Here is a 13,405-nt window from a genome sequence, read left to right as displayed (position 1 = left end):
ATGCCAAGCCAGGTGAGTCTTGCAACCATCTGTTAAAGAGAACTCAAAACATTCATGTGGATAGTCGTAAATCTGGTTTCCTGGACATTACAAAAGAGTGTACGGCAAGCTTCTATTTTAGGCCCAGTCCTTTTACCATTTATATAAATGACATTGGCAAAACGGGGAAAATGTAAATTAATCTTTATGCTGATGCCACTGTTCTAAATGAATCTGCTCCCTTATATAGATGCATATTACATGGGTTATCAAGATTATTTGATAATTGTATATAGTGTAAAGTCAAGTATTAGCCTACTACCATATACTCCAAAACTCTCTCAAAGTTGATGATTTGGTGTCCTGGGGTAATTCAGACGGCTGATTGAGGACCTTTTGACTGAAGAATGTGTTTGTTCTCTGTTTTGCTCTTCCTATTGTATTGTTACAACACACACACACATAAACACACACACACACACACACACACACAACGACTTGGGAGCAGGTTAACGTTTATTAGGATGAGTCTTGTCCTGGAGGGAGAACTGAGTGATTTCTGCTAGATGGGCCAGCTACAAAGTCTAAATGGTCTATATTGTAAAGATTAATGAAATGCTTTTTGTAGCTTTTTGGTCTTAATTTAAGATTAGGGTTAGGTTTCAAATCAGATTTTATGACTTTGTGGCTGTGCCAGCTAGTGACCACTCTGCAGAGCTGCCTCCAGAACAAGATTCATCAGGAAAAAAACGCTAACCTGCGTCTCGGGAGGTCGTTATGTTGCCTGGTGACTGACACAATATTTGATACCGTCCCCAATGAAAGCGTAGCCAGATGTGGCTAAGGCTCGGCAAGCACAGCTGTCACAGCCTTGTTTATGTGTGTTTAGAAACGGCTACCCTCCTCCCTCAGTCCATGGTGACTATCAACCCATCGGAGAGATGAGCTGAATTGAGCTCTGGTCACCATGGCAATTTGGAAGTAGTGGGATTCTGGATTGGAGAATTGATGAGGAACAATCCAAGTGCGAAATATTCTCACTGGCAACTAGCTACTGTATTCACTGGCTATATGACTGTGCCTCAAGCAATGCTGGGATTACATGTGTCAAGGAGGACACATTTCCAGCATCATTGGTGTTTATATAAGTAAACTAGATAACATTGTTGACTTTGTCATTCGTCCTATGTAGCTCAGGGGTAAAACGCATGGCGTTAGCAGTGCCAGGGTTGTGGGTTCAATTCCTGCAGGGATCATACACATTCATAAATGTATGAACTAACTACTGGAAGTGGTTCTGATATAGTTAACATTGTTGACTTGTCATTTGGCTGTGTTCCAGGTATCAAGCCTCGTCCCAAGTTCACTGCGGTCATCCATGTTGTGACTCCCCTGGTCTCCCAGTCCCAGCCAGTCCTCAAGCTACTGGTGGCTGTCGCCAAGTCCCAGTACTGTGTCCAGGTAGGCTATCTAGCTCACAGTATCACATCTCAACACTGTGGCCAGCTAGGCTATCTAGCTCACAGCATCACATCTCAACACTGTGGCCAGCTAGGCTATCTAGCTCACAGCACCACATCTCAACACTGTGGCCAGCTAGGCTATCTAGCTCACAGCACCACATCTCAACACTGTAGCCAGCTGGGCTATCTAGCTCACAGCACCACATCTCAACACTGTGGCCAGCTGGGCTATCTAGCTCACAGCACCACATCTCAACACTGTGGCCAGCTAGGCTATCTAGCTCACAGTATCTCATCTCAACACTGTGGCCAGCTAGGCTATCTAGCTCACAGTATCACATCTCAACACTGTGGCCAGCTAGGCTATCTAGCTCACAGTATCACATCTCAACACTGTGGCCAGCTGGGCTATCTAGCTCACAGCACCACATCTCAACACTGTGGCCAGCTGGGCTATCTAGCTCACTGCACCACATCTCAACACTGTGGCCAGCTAGGCTATCTAGCTCACAGCACCACATCTCAACACTGTGGCCAGCTGGGCTATCTAGCTCACAGCACCACATCTCAACACTGTGGCCAGCCAGGCTATCTAGCTCACAGCACCACATCTCAACACTGTGGCCAGCTAGGCTATCTAGCTCACTGCACCACATCTCAACACTGTGTCCAGGTAGGCTATCTAGCTCACTGCACCACATCTCAACACTGTGGCCAGCTGGGCTATCTAGCTCACAGTATCACATCTCAACACTGTGGCCAGCTAGGCTATCTAGCTCACAGCACCACATCTCAACACTGTGGCCAGCTAGGCTATCTAGCTCACAGTATCTCATCTCAACACTGTGGCCAGCTAGGCTATCTAGCTCACAGTATCACATCTCAACACTGTGGCCAGCTAGGCTATCTAGCTCACAGTATCACATCTCAACACTGTGGCCAGCTGGGCTATCTAGCTCACAGCACCACATCTCAACACTGTGGCCAGCTGGGCTATCTAGCTCACAGCACCACATCTCAACACTGTGGCCAGCTGGGCTATCTAGCTCACAGTATCACATCTCAACACTGTGGCCAGCTGGGCTATCTAGCTCACAGCACCACATCTCAACACTGTGGCCAGCTAGGCTATCTATCTCACAGTATCACATCTCAACACTGTGGCCAGCTAGGCTATCTAGCTCACAGCACCACATCTCAACACTGTGGCCAGCTAGGCTATCTAGCTCACAGCACCACATCTCAACACTGTGGCCAGCTAGGCTATCTAGCTCACTGCACCACATCTCAACACTGTGGCCAGCTAGGCTATCTAGCTCACAGCACCACATCTCATCACTGTGGCCAGCTAGGCTATCTAGCTCACAGTATCACAATGCCAGTACTGTGTGCGCGCCCAGGTCACTCCTAGCACCACATGCCCATATGTGGTTAGCATGAGTCATAGAATCAACCCAGAAATATAACTCCTTCTGCAACAAGACCTTGTAGAATGTAGATGTTTGTCTCCTGGTGGCGGTCGCTAAGTCTCAGTACTTTGCCTAGGTAACAGCTAGCACCGTGCTGTATGAAGTTGGCATGAGTCATAGAATTAACCCAGAAATGTAACTCCTTCTGCAACAAGAACCTTGATATTTTGAGTTAGATGTATATTTATATCTCTATGTTGCACATGTCATGTTGTCACAATATAGATTTCTTTATCAATGTTACATGAATGTGTGCTTTTATATCAGGTAATCATAATTCATATAGTAGCTTTTGGTTGTGATATAAGCTATCCAAAAGGAAAACATAATTTCATGTTTAAATGTACGTCATATTTTTCCAGGTGATAATCCTATGGAACTGTGACAAGCCCCTCCCGGCCAAACACCGCTGGCCTGCCACCTCTGTACCTGTCCTGGTCATAGAGGGGGAGAGCAAGGTGAGTCCTCTGTACCTGTCCTGGTCATAGAGGGGGAGAGCAAGGTGAGTCCTCTGTACCTGTCCTGGTCATAGAGGGGGAGAGCCAGGTGAGTCCTCTGTACCTGTCCTGGTCATAGAGGGGGAGAGCAAGGTGAGTCCTCTGTACCTGTCCTGGTCATAGAGGGGAGAGCCAGGTGAGTCCTCTGTACCTGTCCTGGTCATAGAGGGGGGAGAGCCAGGTGAGTCCTCTGTACCTGTCCTGGTCATAGAGGGGGGAGAGCAAGGTGAGTCCTCTGTACCTGTCCTGGTCATAGAGGGGGAGAGCCAGGTGAGTCCTCTGTACCTGTCCTGGTCATAGAGGGGGAGAGCCAGGTGAGTCCTCTGTACCTGTCCTGGTCATAGAGGGGGAGAGCCAGGTGAGTCCTCTGTACCTGTCCTGGTCATAGAGGGGGAGAGCCAGGTGAGTCCTCTGTACCTGTCCTGGTCATAGAGGGGGAGAACAAGGTGAGTCCTCTGTACCTGTCCTGGTCATAGAGGGGGCGAACAAGGTGAGTCCTCTGTACCTGTCCTGGTCATAGAGGGGGGAGAGCAAGGTGAGTCCTCTGTACCTGTCCTGGTCATAGAGGGGAGAGCCAGGTGAGTCCTCTGTACCTGTCCTGGTCATAGAGGAGGAGAGCCAGGTGAGTCCTCTGTACCTGTCCTGGTCATAGAGGGGGAGAGCCAGGTGAGTCCTCTGTACCTGTCCTGGTCATAGAGGGGGAGAACAAGGTGAGTCCTCTGTACCTGTCCTGGTCATAGAGGAGGAGAGCCAGGTGAGTTCTCTGTACCTGTCCTGGTCATAGAGGGGGAGAGCCAGGTGAGTCCTCTGTACCTGTCCTGGTCATAGAGGAGGAGCCAGGTGAGTCCTCTGTACCTGTCCTGGTCATAGAGGGGGAGAGCCAGGTGAGTCCTCTGTACCTGTCCTGGTCATAGAGGGGGAGAGCCAGGTGAGTCCTCTGTACCTGTCCTGGTCATAGAGGGGGGAGAACAAGGTGAGTCCTCTGTACCTGTCCTGGTCATAGAGGGGGAGAGCCAGGTGAGTCCTCTGTACCTGTCCTGGTCATAGAGGGGGCGAACAAGGTGAGTCCTCTGTACCTGTCCTGGTCATAGAGGGGAGAACAAGATGAGTCCTCTGTACCTGTCCTGGTCATCAGAGGGGGAGAACAAGATGAGTCCTCTGTACCTGTCCTGGTCATAGAGGGGAGAGCCAGGTGAGTCCTCTGTACCTGTCCTGTTCATAGAGGAGGAGAGCCAGGTGAGTCCTCTGTACCTGTCCTGGTCATAGAGGGGAGAACAAGATGAGTCCTCTGTACCTGTCCTGGCCATAGAGGGGAGAACAAGGTGAGTCCTCTGTACCTGTCCTGGTCATAGAGGGGGAGAACAAGATGAGTCCTCTGTACCTGTCCTGGTCATAGAGGGGGAGAACAAGATGAGTCCTCTGTACCTGTCCTGGTCATAGAGGGGGAGAACAAGGTGAGTCCTCTGTACCTGTCCTGGTCATAGAGGGGAGAACAAGATGAGTCCTCTGTACCTGTCCTGGTCATAGAGGGGGAGAGCCAGGTGAGTCCTCTGTACCTGTCCTGGTCATAGAGGGGGGAGAGCCAGGTGAGTCCTCTGTACCTGTCCTGGTCATAGAGGGGAGAACAAGATGAGTCCTCTGTACCTGTCCTGGTCATAGAGGGGGAGAGCCAGGTGAGTCCTCTGTACCTGTCCTGGTCATAGAGGGGGAGAGCCAGGTGAGTCCTCTGTACCTGTCCTGGTCATAGAGGGGGAGAGCCAGGTGAGTCCTCTGTACCTGTCCTGGTCATAGAGGGGGAGAGCCAGGTGAGTCCTCTGTACCTGTCCTGGTCATAGAGGGGGAGAGCCAGGTGAGTCCTCTGTACCTGTCCTGGCCATAGAGGAGGAGAACAAGGTGAGTCCTCTGTACCTGTCCTGGTCATAGAGGGGAGAGCCAGGTGAGTCCTCTGTACCTGTCCTGGTCATAGAGGGGGAGAACAAGGTGAGTCCTCTGTACCTGTCCTGGTCATAGAGGGGGAGAGCCAGGTGAGTCCTCTGTACCTGTCCTGGTCATAGAGGGGGAGAACAAGGTGAGTCCTCTGTACCTGTCCTGGTCATAGAGGGGGAGAGCCAGGTGAGTCCTCTGTACCTGTCCTGGTCATAGAGGGGGAGAGCCAGGTGAGTCCTCTGTACCTGTCCTGGTCATAGAGGGGGAGAGCCAGGTGAGTCCTCTGTACCTGTCCTGGTCATAGAGGGGGAGAGCCAGGTGAGTTCTCTGTACCTGTCCTGGTCATAGAGGGGGAGAGCCAGGTGAGTCCTCTGTACCTGTCCTGGTCATAGAGGGGGAGAACAAGGTGAGTCCTCTGTACCTGTCCTGGTCATAGAGGGGGAGAGCCAGGTGAGTCCTCTGTACCTGTCCTGGTCATAGAGGGGAGAGCCAGGTGAGTTCTCTTCTCCTATAGCTTCACATACAGTGGGGAAAAAAGTATTTAGTCAGCCACCAATTGTGCAAATTCTCCCACTTAAAAAGATGAGAGGGCCTGTAATTTTCATCATAGGTACACGTCAACTATGACAGACAAATTGAGGAAAAAAATCCAGAAAATCACGTTGTAGGATTTCTAATGAATTTATTTGCAAATTATGGTGGAAAATAAGTATTTGGTCACCTACAAACAAGCAAGATTTCTGGCTCTCACAGACCTGTAACTTCTTCTTTAAGAGGCTCCTCTGTCCTCCACTCGTTACCTGTATTAATGGCACCTGTTTGAACTTGTTATCAGTATAAAAGACACCTGTCCACAACCTCAAACAGTCACACTCCAAACTCCACTATGGCCAAGACCAAAGAGCTGTCAAAGGACACCAGAAACAAAATTGTAGACTTGCACTAGGCTGGGAAGACTGAATCTGCAATAGGTAAGCAGTTTGGTTTGAAGAAATCAACTGTGGGAGCAATTATTAGGAAATGGAAGACATACAAGCCCACTGATAATCTCCCTCGATCTGGGGCTCACGCAAAGATCTCACCCCGTGGGGTCAAAATGATCACAAGAACGGTGAGCAAAAATCCCAAAACCACACAGGGGGACCTAGTGAATGACCTGCAGAGAGCTGGGACCAAAGTAACAAAGCCTACCATCAGTAACACACTACGCCGCCAGGGACTCAAATCCTGCAGTGCCAGACGTGTCCCCCTGCTTAAGCCAGTACATGTCCAGGCCCCGTCTGAAGTTTGCTAGAGTGCATTTGGATGATCCAGAAGAGGATTGGGAGAATGTCATATGGTCAGATGAAACCAAAATAGAACCTTTTGGTAAAAACTCAACTTGTCGTGTTTGGAGGACAAAAAGGCTGAGTTGCATCCAAAGAACACCATACCTACTGTGAAGCATGGGGGTGGAAACATCATGCTTTGGGGCTGTTTTTTCTGCAAAGGGACCAGGAGGACTGATCCGTGTAAAAGGAAAGAATGAATGGGGCCATGTATCGTGAGATTTTGATTGAAAACCTCCTTCCATCAGCAAGGGCATTGAAGATGAAACGTCGCTGGGTCTTTCAGCATGAAAATGATCCCAAACACACCGCCCGGGCAACGAAGGAGTGGCTTCGTAAGAAGCATTTCAAGGTCCTGGAGTGGCCTAGCCAGTCTCCAGATCTCAACCCCATAGAAAATCTTTGGAGGGAGTTGAAAGTCCGTGTTGCTCAGCGACAGCCCCAAAACATCACTGCTCTAGAGGAGAACTGCATGGAGGAATGGACCAAAATACCAGCAACAGTGTGCGAAAACCTTGTGAAGACTTACAGAAAACGTTTGACCTGTGTCATTGCCAACAAAGGGTATATAACAAAGTATTGAGAAACTTTTGTTATTGACCAAATACTTATTTTCCACCATAATTTGCAAATAAATTCATAAAAAATCTTACAATGTGATTTTCTGGATTTTTTTTCTCATTTTGTCTGTCATAGTTGACGTGTACCTATGATGAAAATTACAGGCCTCTCTCATCTTTTTAAGTGGGAGAACTTGCACAATTGGTGGCTGACTAAATACTTTTTTCCCCACTGTACATCAATATGCTTATGAATACAGAGAAAAGTCTAAATATAGCCCTAGTAAGCACATTCTAATGATATCTAGTCATTTGTATTGATTGTTCTAAGATATCTAGTCATTTGTATTGATTGTTCTAAGATATCTAGTCATTTGTATTGATTGTTCTAAGATATCTAGTCATTTGTATTGATTGTTCTAATGATATCTAGTCATTTGTATTGATTGTTCTAAGATATCTAGTCATTTGTATTGATTGTTCTAAGATATCTAGTCATTTGTATTGATTGTTCTAATGATATCTAGTCATTTGTATTGATTGTTCTAAGATATCTAGTGATTTGTATTGATTGTTGCAGTGAAGAGCCCTACTGTTTGTTGCTGTCTCTTCAGGTGATGAGCAGTCGTTTCCTGCCCTATGACACCATACCAACAGACGCCGTTCTAAGTCTGGACGAGGATACCGTTCTCTCTACTACTGAGGTGAGTTACTGCCAGTAGTGTATTACCGTATGTAAACTAAAGGGGTACCACAAGGTTCTGTTTTAGGCCCAGTTCTGTTCACCATTTCTATAAATGACATGGGCAAAGCTATGAAAAAATGGTCAACTTCATCTGTATGCTGATGCACTGTCACAACAGGTGAGCTGAAGCTGAACGGAAGGATTGCGTGTTATACTGGAGCTGCCTTACGAGCTTTAGGTGCTCAATGGTGCCACTCTCTCCCTTTTGCAGGTGGACTTTGCTTTCACAGTGTGGCAGAGTTTCCCAGAGAGGATTGTGGGATACCCGGCCAGGAGTCATTTCTGGGACAGCAACAAGGAGAGGTGGGGTTACACCTCCAAGTGGACCAACGACTACTCTATGGTCCTGACAGGAGCTGCTATATACCACAGGTGAGAAGGCAGGCACGACGCTACAGACCAAGCCTTCTCCTGGAGACCTACTAGATGTCCGGGCTTTTGCTCCAGCCCTTAGCCAGTGATTAATAGAATCAGTTGTGTTAGATTAGGGCTGAAACAAAACCGGGCAGGAGGGTAGTTAGCTCTCCAGGAGTAGGGTCGGCTACCGTTGAGCCGCAACTTTGACTGTTTCATATCAAAACAGCTATAGGGGAACTGACTGAAGTCTAACTCCAACTAATGTTACCTGTCCTCCAGATATTACCACTACCTGAACACCAGCTACCTGCCGGCCAGTCTGTCTAATCCTAACTCCAACTGATGTTACCTGTCTTTACCTGTAGATGTTACCACTACCTGTAGATGTTACCACTACCTGGAGATATTACCACTACCTGGAGATATTACCACTACCTGTAGAAATTACCACTACCTGGAGATATTACCACTACCTGTAGAAATTACCACTACCTGGAGATATTACCACTACCTGTAGATATTACCACTACCTGGAGATATTACCACTACCTGTAGATATTACCACTACCTGTAGAAATTACCACTACCTGGAGATATTACCACTACCTGTAGAAATTACCACTACCTGGAGATATTACCACTACCTGTAGATATTACCACTACCTGTAGATATTACCACTACCTGGAGATATTACCACTACCTGTAGATATTATCACTACCTGGAGATATTACCACTACCTGGAGATATTACCACTACCTGGAGATATTACCACTACCTGTAGATATTACCACTACCTGGAGATATTACCACTACCTGGAGATATTACCACTACCTGGATATATTACCACTACCTGTAGATATTACCACTACCTGTAGATATTACCACTACCTGTAGATATTACCACTACCTGTAGATATTACCACTACCTGTAGATATTACCACTACCTGGAGATATTACCACTACCTGTAGATATTACCACTACCTGGAGATATTACCACTACCTGTAGATATTACCACTACCTGGAGATATTACCACTACCTGTAGATATTACCACTACCTGTCTTTACCTGGAGATATTACCACTACCTGTACACCAGCTACCTGCCAGCCAGTCTGAAGGGGCTGATGTGCCACCTGTCTAACTGTGAACCCTGACCTTAACCCTACCGGTCAAACCCTAACCCTACCTGTACCTGTCTTTACCTGTAGATATTACCACTACCTGTATACCAGCTACCTGCCGGCCAGTCTGAAGGGGCTGATGTGCCACCTGTCTAACTGTGAACCCTGACCTTAACCCTACCGGTCAAACCCTAACCCTACCTGTACCTGTCTTTACCTGTAGATATTACCACTACCTGTATACCAACTACCTGCCGGCCAGTCTGAGGGGCCTGGTGGACCAGCTGTCTAACTGTGAAGACATCCTGATGAACTTCCTGGTGTCAGCCATCACCAAGCTGCCTCCCATCAAGGTCACCCAGAAGAAACAGTACAAGGAGACCATGATGGTGCAGGTGAGGGCTTTCTAGTCTTTATCTCAGGAACAACTGGAGATATTACTATACAACATAGTAAATGAGACATTCACAAGTAGTTTACACACACGTCCAACAAACTTTTCAGATGCAGGGTACAATCAAATGTAACGTGAAAGGAATCACAATTACCTGCACATTGAAGTTGAGCCTTCTCAGGAACAACTCTGGCTTTGAGTCCTGGCTGGTGTACCATATCTGTAGGGGAAAGGTTGATAAAGGTTATTCTTGATTTATTTCCCAATTCACAGTAAATGCACAGGAAGTACCATGGCTGTTTCATGTTATTCTTATTTCCTTAATGTTCCTGATGACATCAACAGACGCCACAGCTCCACCTCCATTGTTATAGATGTTTCTTATTGTTGCGGAAATATATTTGTTTCTGGCCTTCACAATGAAACAAATAAACAAACCAATAACTACATCAACTTTAACTGGTAACATTATGAATACATCATACTAATGTCTCTGTCTCTCTCTCCCTGCAGACCTCCAAAGCGTCTCGATGGGCCGACCCAGACCACTTTGCCCAGCGGCAGAGCTGCATGAATAAGTTTGCCAGCTGGTTTGGCAGCATGCCCCTGGTGCACTCTAATATGCGACTGGACCCAGTGCTGTTTAAAGACCAGGTGTCCATACTGAGAAAGAAATACACGGACATAGAAAGACTATAACAACCTGATCCCCTCTGTCTCCATGGTGGAGTGTAGAGAGACAGAGAGACTAGAACAGCCTGATCCCCTCTGTCTCCATGGTGGAATGTAGAGAGACAGAGAGACTAGAACAGCCTGATCCCCTCTGTCTCCATGGTGGAGTGTAGAGAGACAGAGAGACTAGAACAGCCTGATCCCCTCTGTCTCCATGGTGGAGTGTAGAGAGACAGAGAGACTAGAACAGCCTGATCCCCTCTGTCTCCATGGTGGAGTGGAGAGAGACAGAGAGACTAGAACAGCCCTGATCCCTCTGTCTCCATGGTGGAGTGGAGAGAGACTAGAACAGCCTGATCCCCTCTGTCTCCATGGTGGAGTGTAGAGAGACAGAGAGACTAGAACAGCCTGATCCCCTCTGTCTCCATGGTGGAGTGTAGAGAGACAGAGAGACTAGAACAGCCTGATCCCCTCTGTCTCCATGGTGGAGTGTAGAGAGACAGAGAGACTAGAACAGCCTGATCCCCTCTGTCTCCATGGTGGAGTGTAGAGAGACAGAGAGACTAGAACAGCCTGATCCCCTCTGTCTCCATGGTGGAGTGTAGAGAGACAGAGAGACTAGAACAGCCTGATCCCCTCTGTCTCCATGGTGGAGTGGAGAGAGACAGAGAGAGACTAGAACAGCCTGATCCCCTCTGTCTCCATGGTGGAGTGTAGAGAGACAGAGAGACTAGAACAGCCTGATCCCCTCTGTCTCCATGGTGGAGTGTAGAGAGACAGAGAGACTAGAACAGCCTGATCCCCTCTGTCTCCATGGTGGAGTGTAGAGAGACAGAGAGACAGAGAGACTAGAACAGCCTGATCCCCTGCTGCCTCCTGGAAGGACAGGAGTGTAGAGAGATGGAAGACACACAGGGAGGACCGGGCGCTGTGGAGCCAGGACGCCACGATTGCGTCTCCAACTCTAACCCTCCATCCTTGTCCGCTGTTGCTGGTGCTAACAGTGGTAACCGTGACAACCCAGGCTGTATTTGGTAGGAGCTGTACACAGACAGAAAACTAGTTTATGCACAACTGACAACATGGACGTCTGGGGAACTTTGTTCTAGAACTTTCTACATGTTCTAATGACTATGGACAAAGGAGGTCCATGGCTGACGACGTCTCCTCAGAGTCAATACAGCGCCATTCTAGTCAAGGGAATACATGCTGCAGTCCTAACTACGGTCTACTTGGTAGACTGTCTCTACGGACTGTGTTCAGTCTACTAGTGGTAAACCTCTCCCACCCATCTCCAACCTGCTAAACTCTTCAATGAAACCGAGGGAGAAGTGCTTCTTTAGTTATAGACGCTAACCCCTATTCTGTTCGGTTCTAAACACTATGCACAGGTTCAAGAGATAATTGCTGCCAGAATCTGAAAGTACTATTTAGCTCTGTTTCAGTTAGCTTGTATAGTGAACAATGAATGGCCAGCAGCACTAGTATCTCTACTGTGTTCAGCCTTGGCTGGGGTCTGTGTTTTCCTGCTATAAGAAGCTAGGGATACAGAACTCAATCACAGAACTGAGATTTCACCGTGCCTCCAGTTATGACTAATGTAGTTGTGGTTGTTGTGATCTGGGAGTCTGAGTGGACTGGGTGTGAATGGAAACTCACCTTGATCACGCTGCTTCTCTTTGATGATTTTGAGCTTTTTAACTTGATTTGCCATTTTCTTTTAGGGGGCTATATTTTTCGATGTTGTAAAGAAGTTCTGACTGAAGTACAATGAACCTTGCCCTTTGGCCTCATCATCCTTATCCCTTATAGCATATTGATCCATCTGCGTTGACAGTTGACATAGCATATTGATCCGTCTGCATTGAAAGGTTGACAGTTGACATAGCATATTGATCCATCTGCATTGAAAGGTTGACATAGAATATTGATCCATCTGCATTGAAAGGTTGACAGTTGACATAGCATATTGATCCATCTGCATTGAAAGGTTGACAGTTGACATAGCATATTGATCCATCTGCATTGAAAGGTTGACAGTTGACATGGCATATTGATCCATCTGCACTGAAAGGTTGACAGTTGACGTAGCATATTGATCCATCTGCACTGAAAGGTTGACAGTTGACTTTCCCCTATTTAATGCAGTGTTATATTAGAGATGAGTTGAGACATCATGGTGCGGTCACACCATAGTGAAACATCAAGGAATATAAAGGATTATATTTAAGGGGTGAGTATACCAACTGGGAACAAGTTCTTCTATGCCATTTATTCCCTGTTCCACGTTCTTCCCCTCACAAGACCTGGTGAACCACTATATTAATAATATAGCCATCTAGCACACACTTTTATCCAAGGACATACATTTTACTTGTGGGTGGTCCCAGGAATCGAACACACTATCAAGACTAACACCCATATCACCTGTTTTTACCAATAAAGGCACTCTACTTTGTCCATCTTCAGCTCATTAACATTAACATGATCAGATTGATTGATTGAGTTGACACATTCATAACCTTTAGAGTTAAAGGGATACTTCGGGATTTTGGCAATGAGGCCCTTTAACTACTTCCCCAGAGTCAGATGAACTCGTGGATACCATTTTTATGTCTCTGTGTCCAGTATGAAGGAAGTTAAGAGGTAGTTCCACGAGCCAATGCTAACTAGCGTTAGCGCAATGACTGAAAGTCTATGGGTATCTGCTAGCATGCTAGCAGGGACATGACTAGTCTTTATTTGAGCAGGTACTTGCATGTCTGATCTGAGGGAGAGCTGTATAGTATATCTACACTACCATTCAAAAGTTTGGGGTCACTTAGAAATGTCCTTGTTTTCTAAAGAAAAGCTATTTTTGGGTCCATTAAAATAACATCAAATTGATC

General features: G+C 46.9%; 1 protein-coding gene across 1 annotated transcript in view; it reads left to right on the top strand.

The window, feature by feature from the left end:
- LOC121585943 (exostosin-1a-like) overlaps positions 1-12,975 on the top strand; it is a 16,993-nt gene extending 4,018 nt beyond the window's left edge. The window contains exons 4-9 of the mRNA XM_041902294.2: positions 1,322-1,440; positions 3,274-3,369; positions 7,837-7,926; positions 8,179-8,339; positions 9,675-9,846; positions 10,359-12,975. Coding sequence (XP_041758228.2) covers positions 1,322-1,440; positions 3,274-3,369; positions 7,837-7,926; positions 8,179-8,339; positions 9,675-9,846; positions 10,359-10,544 — 824 coding nt within the window. The 3' untranslated portion in view covers positions 10,545-12,975. The remainder of the gene's footprint in view (positions 1-1,321; positions 1,441-3,273; positions 3,370-7,836; positions 7,927-8,178; positions 8,340-9,674; positions 9,847-10,358) is intronic.
- The last annotated feature ends 430 nt before the right edge of the window (positions 12,976-13,405 follow it).

This window comes from Coregonus clupeaformis, chromosome 17 (genome assembly GCF_020615455.1).
Source record: "Coregonus clupeaformis isolate EN_2021a chromosome 17, ASM2061545v1, whole genome shotgun sequence".
NCBI classification, from domain to species: domain Eukaryota; kingdom Metazoa; phylum Chordata; class Actinopteri; order Salmoniformes; family Salmonidae; genus Coregonus; species Coregonus clupeaformis.
Note: the sequence above shows the minus strand (reverse complement) of the source record. Positions and strands in the feature narration are given on the sequence as shown.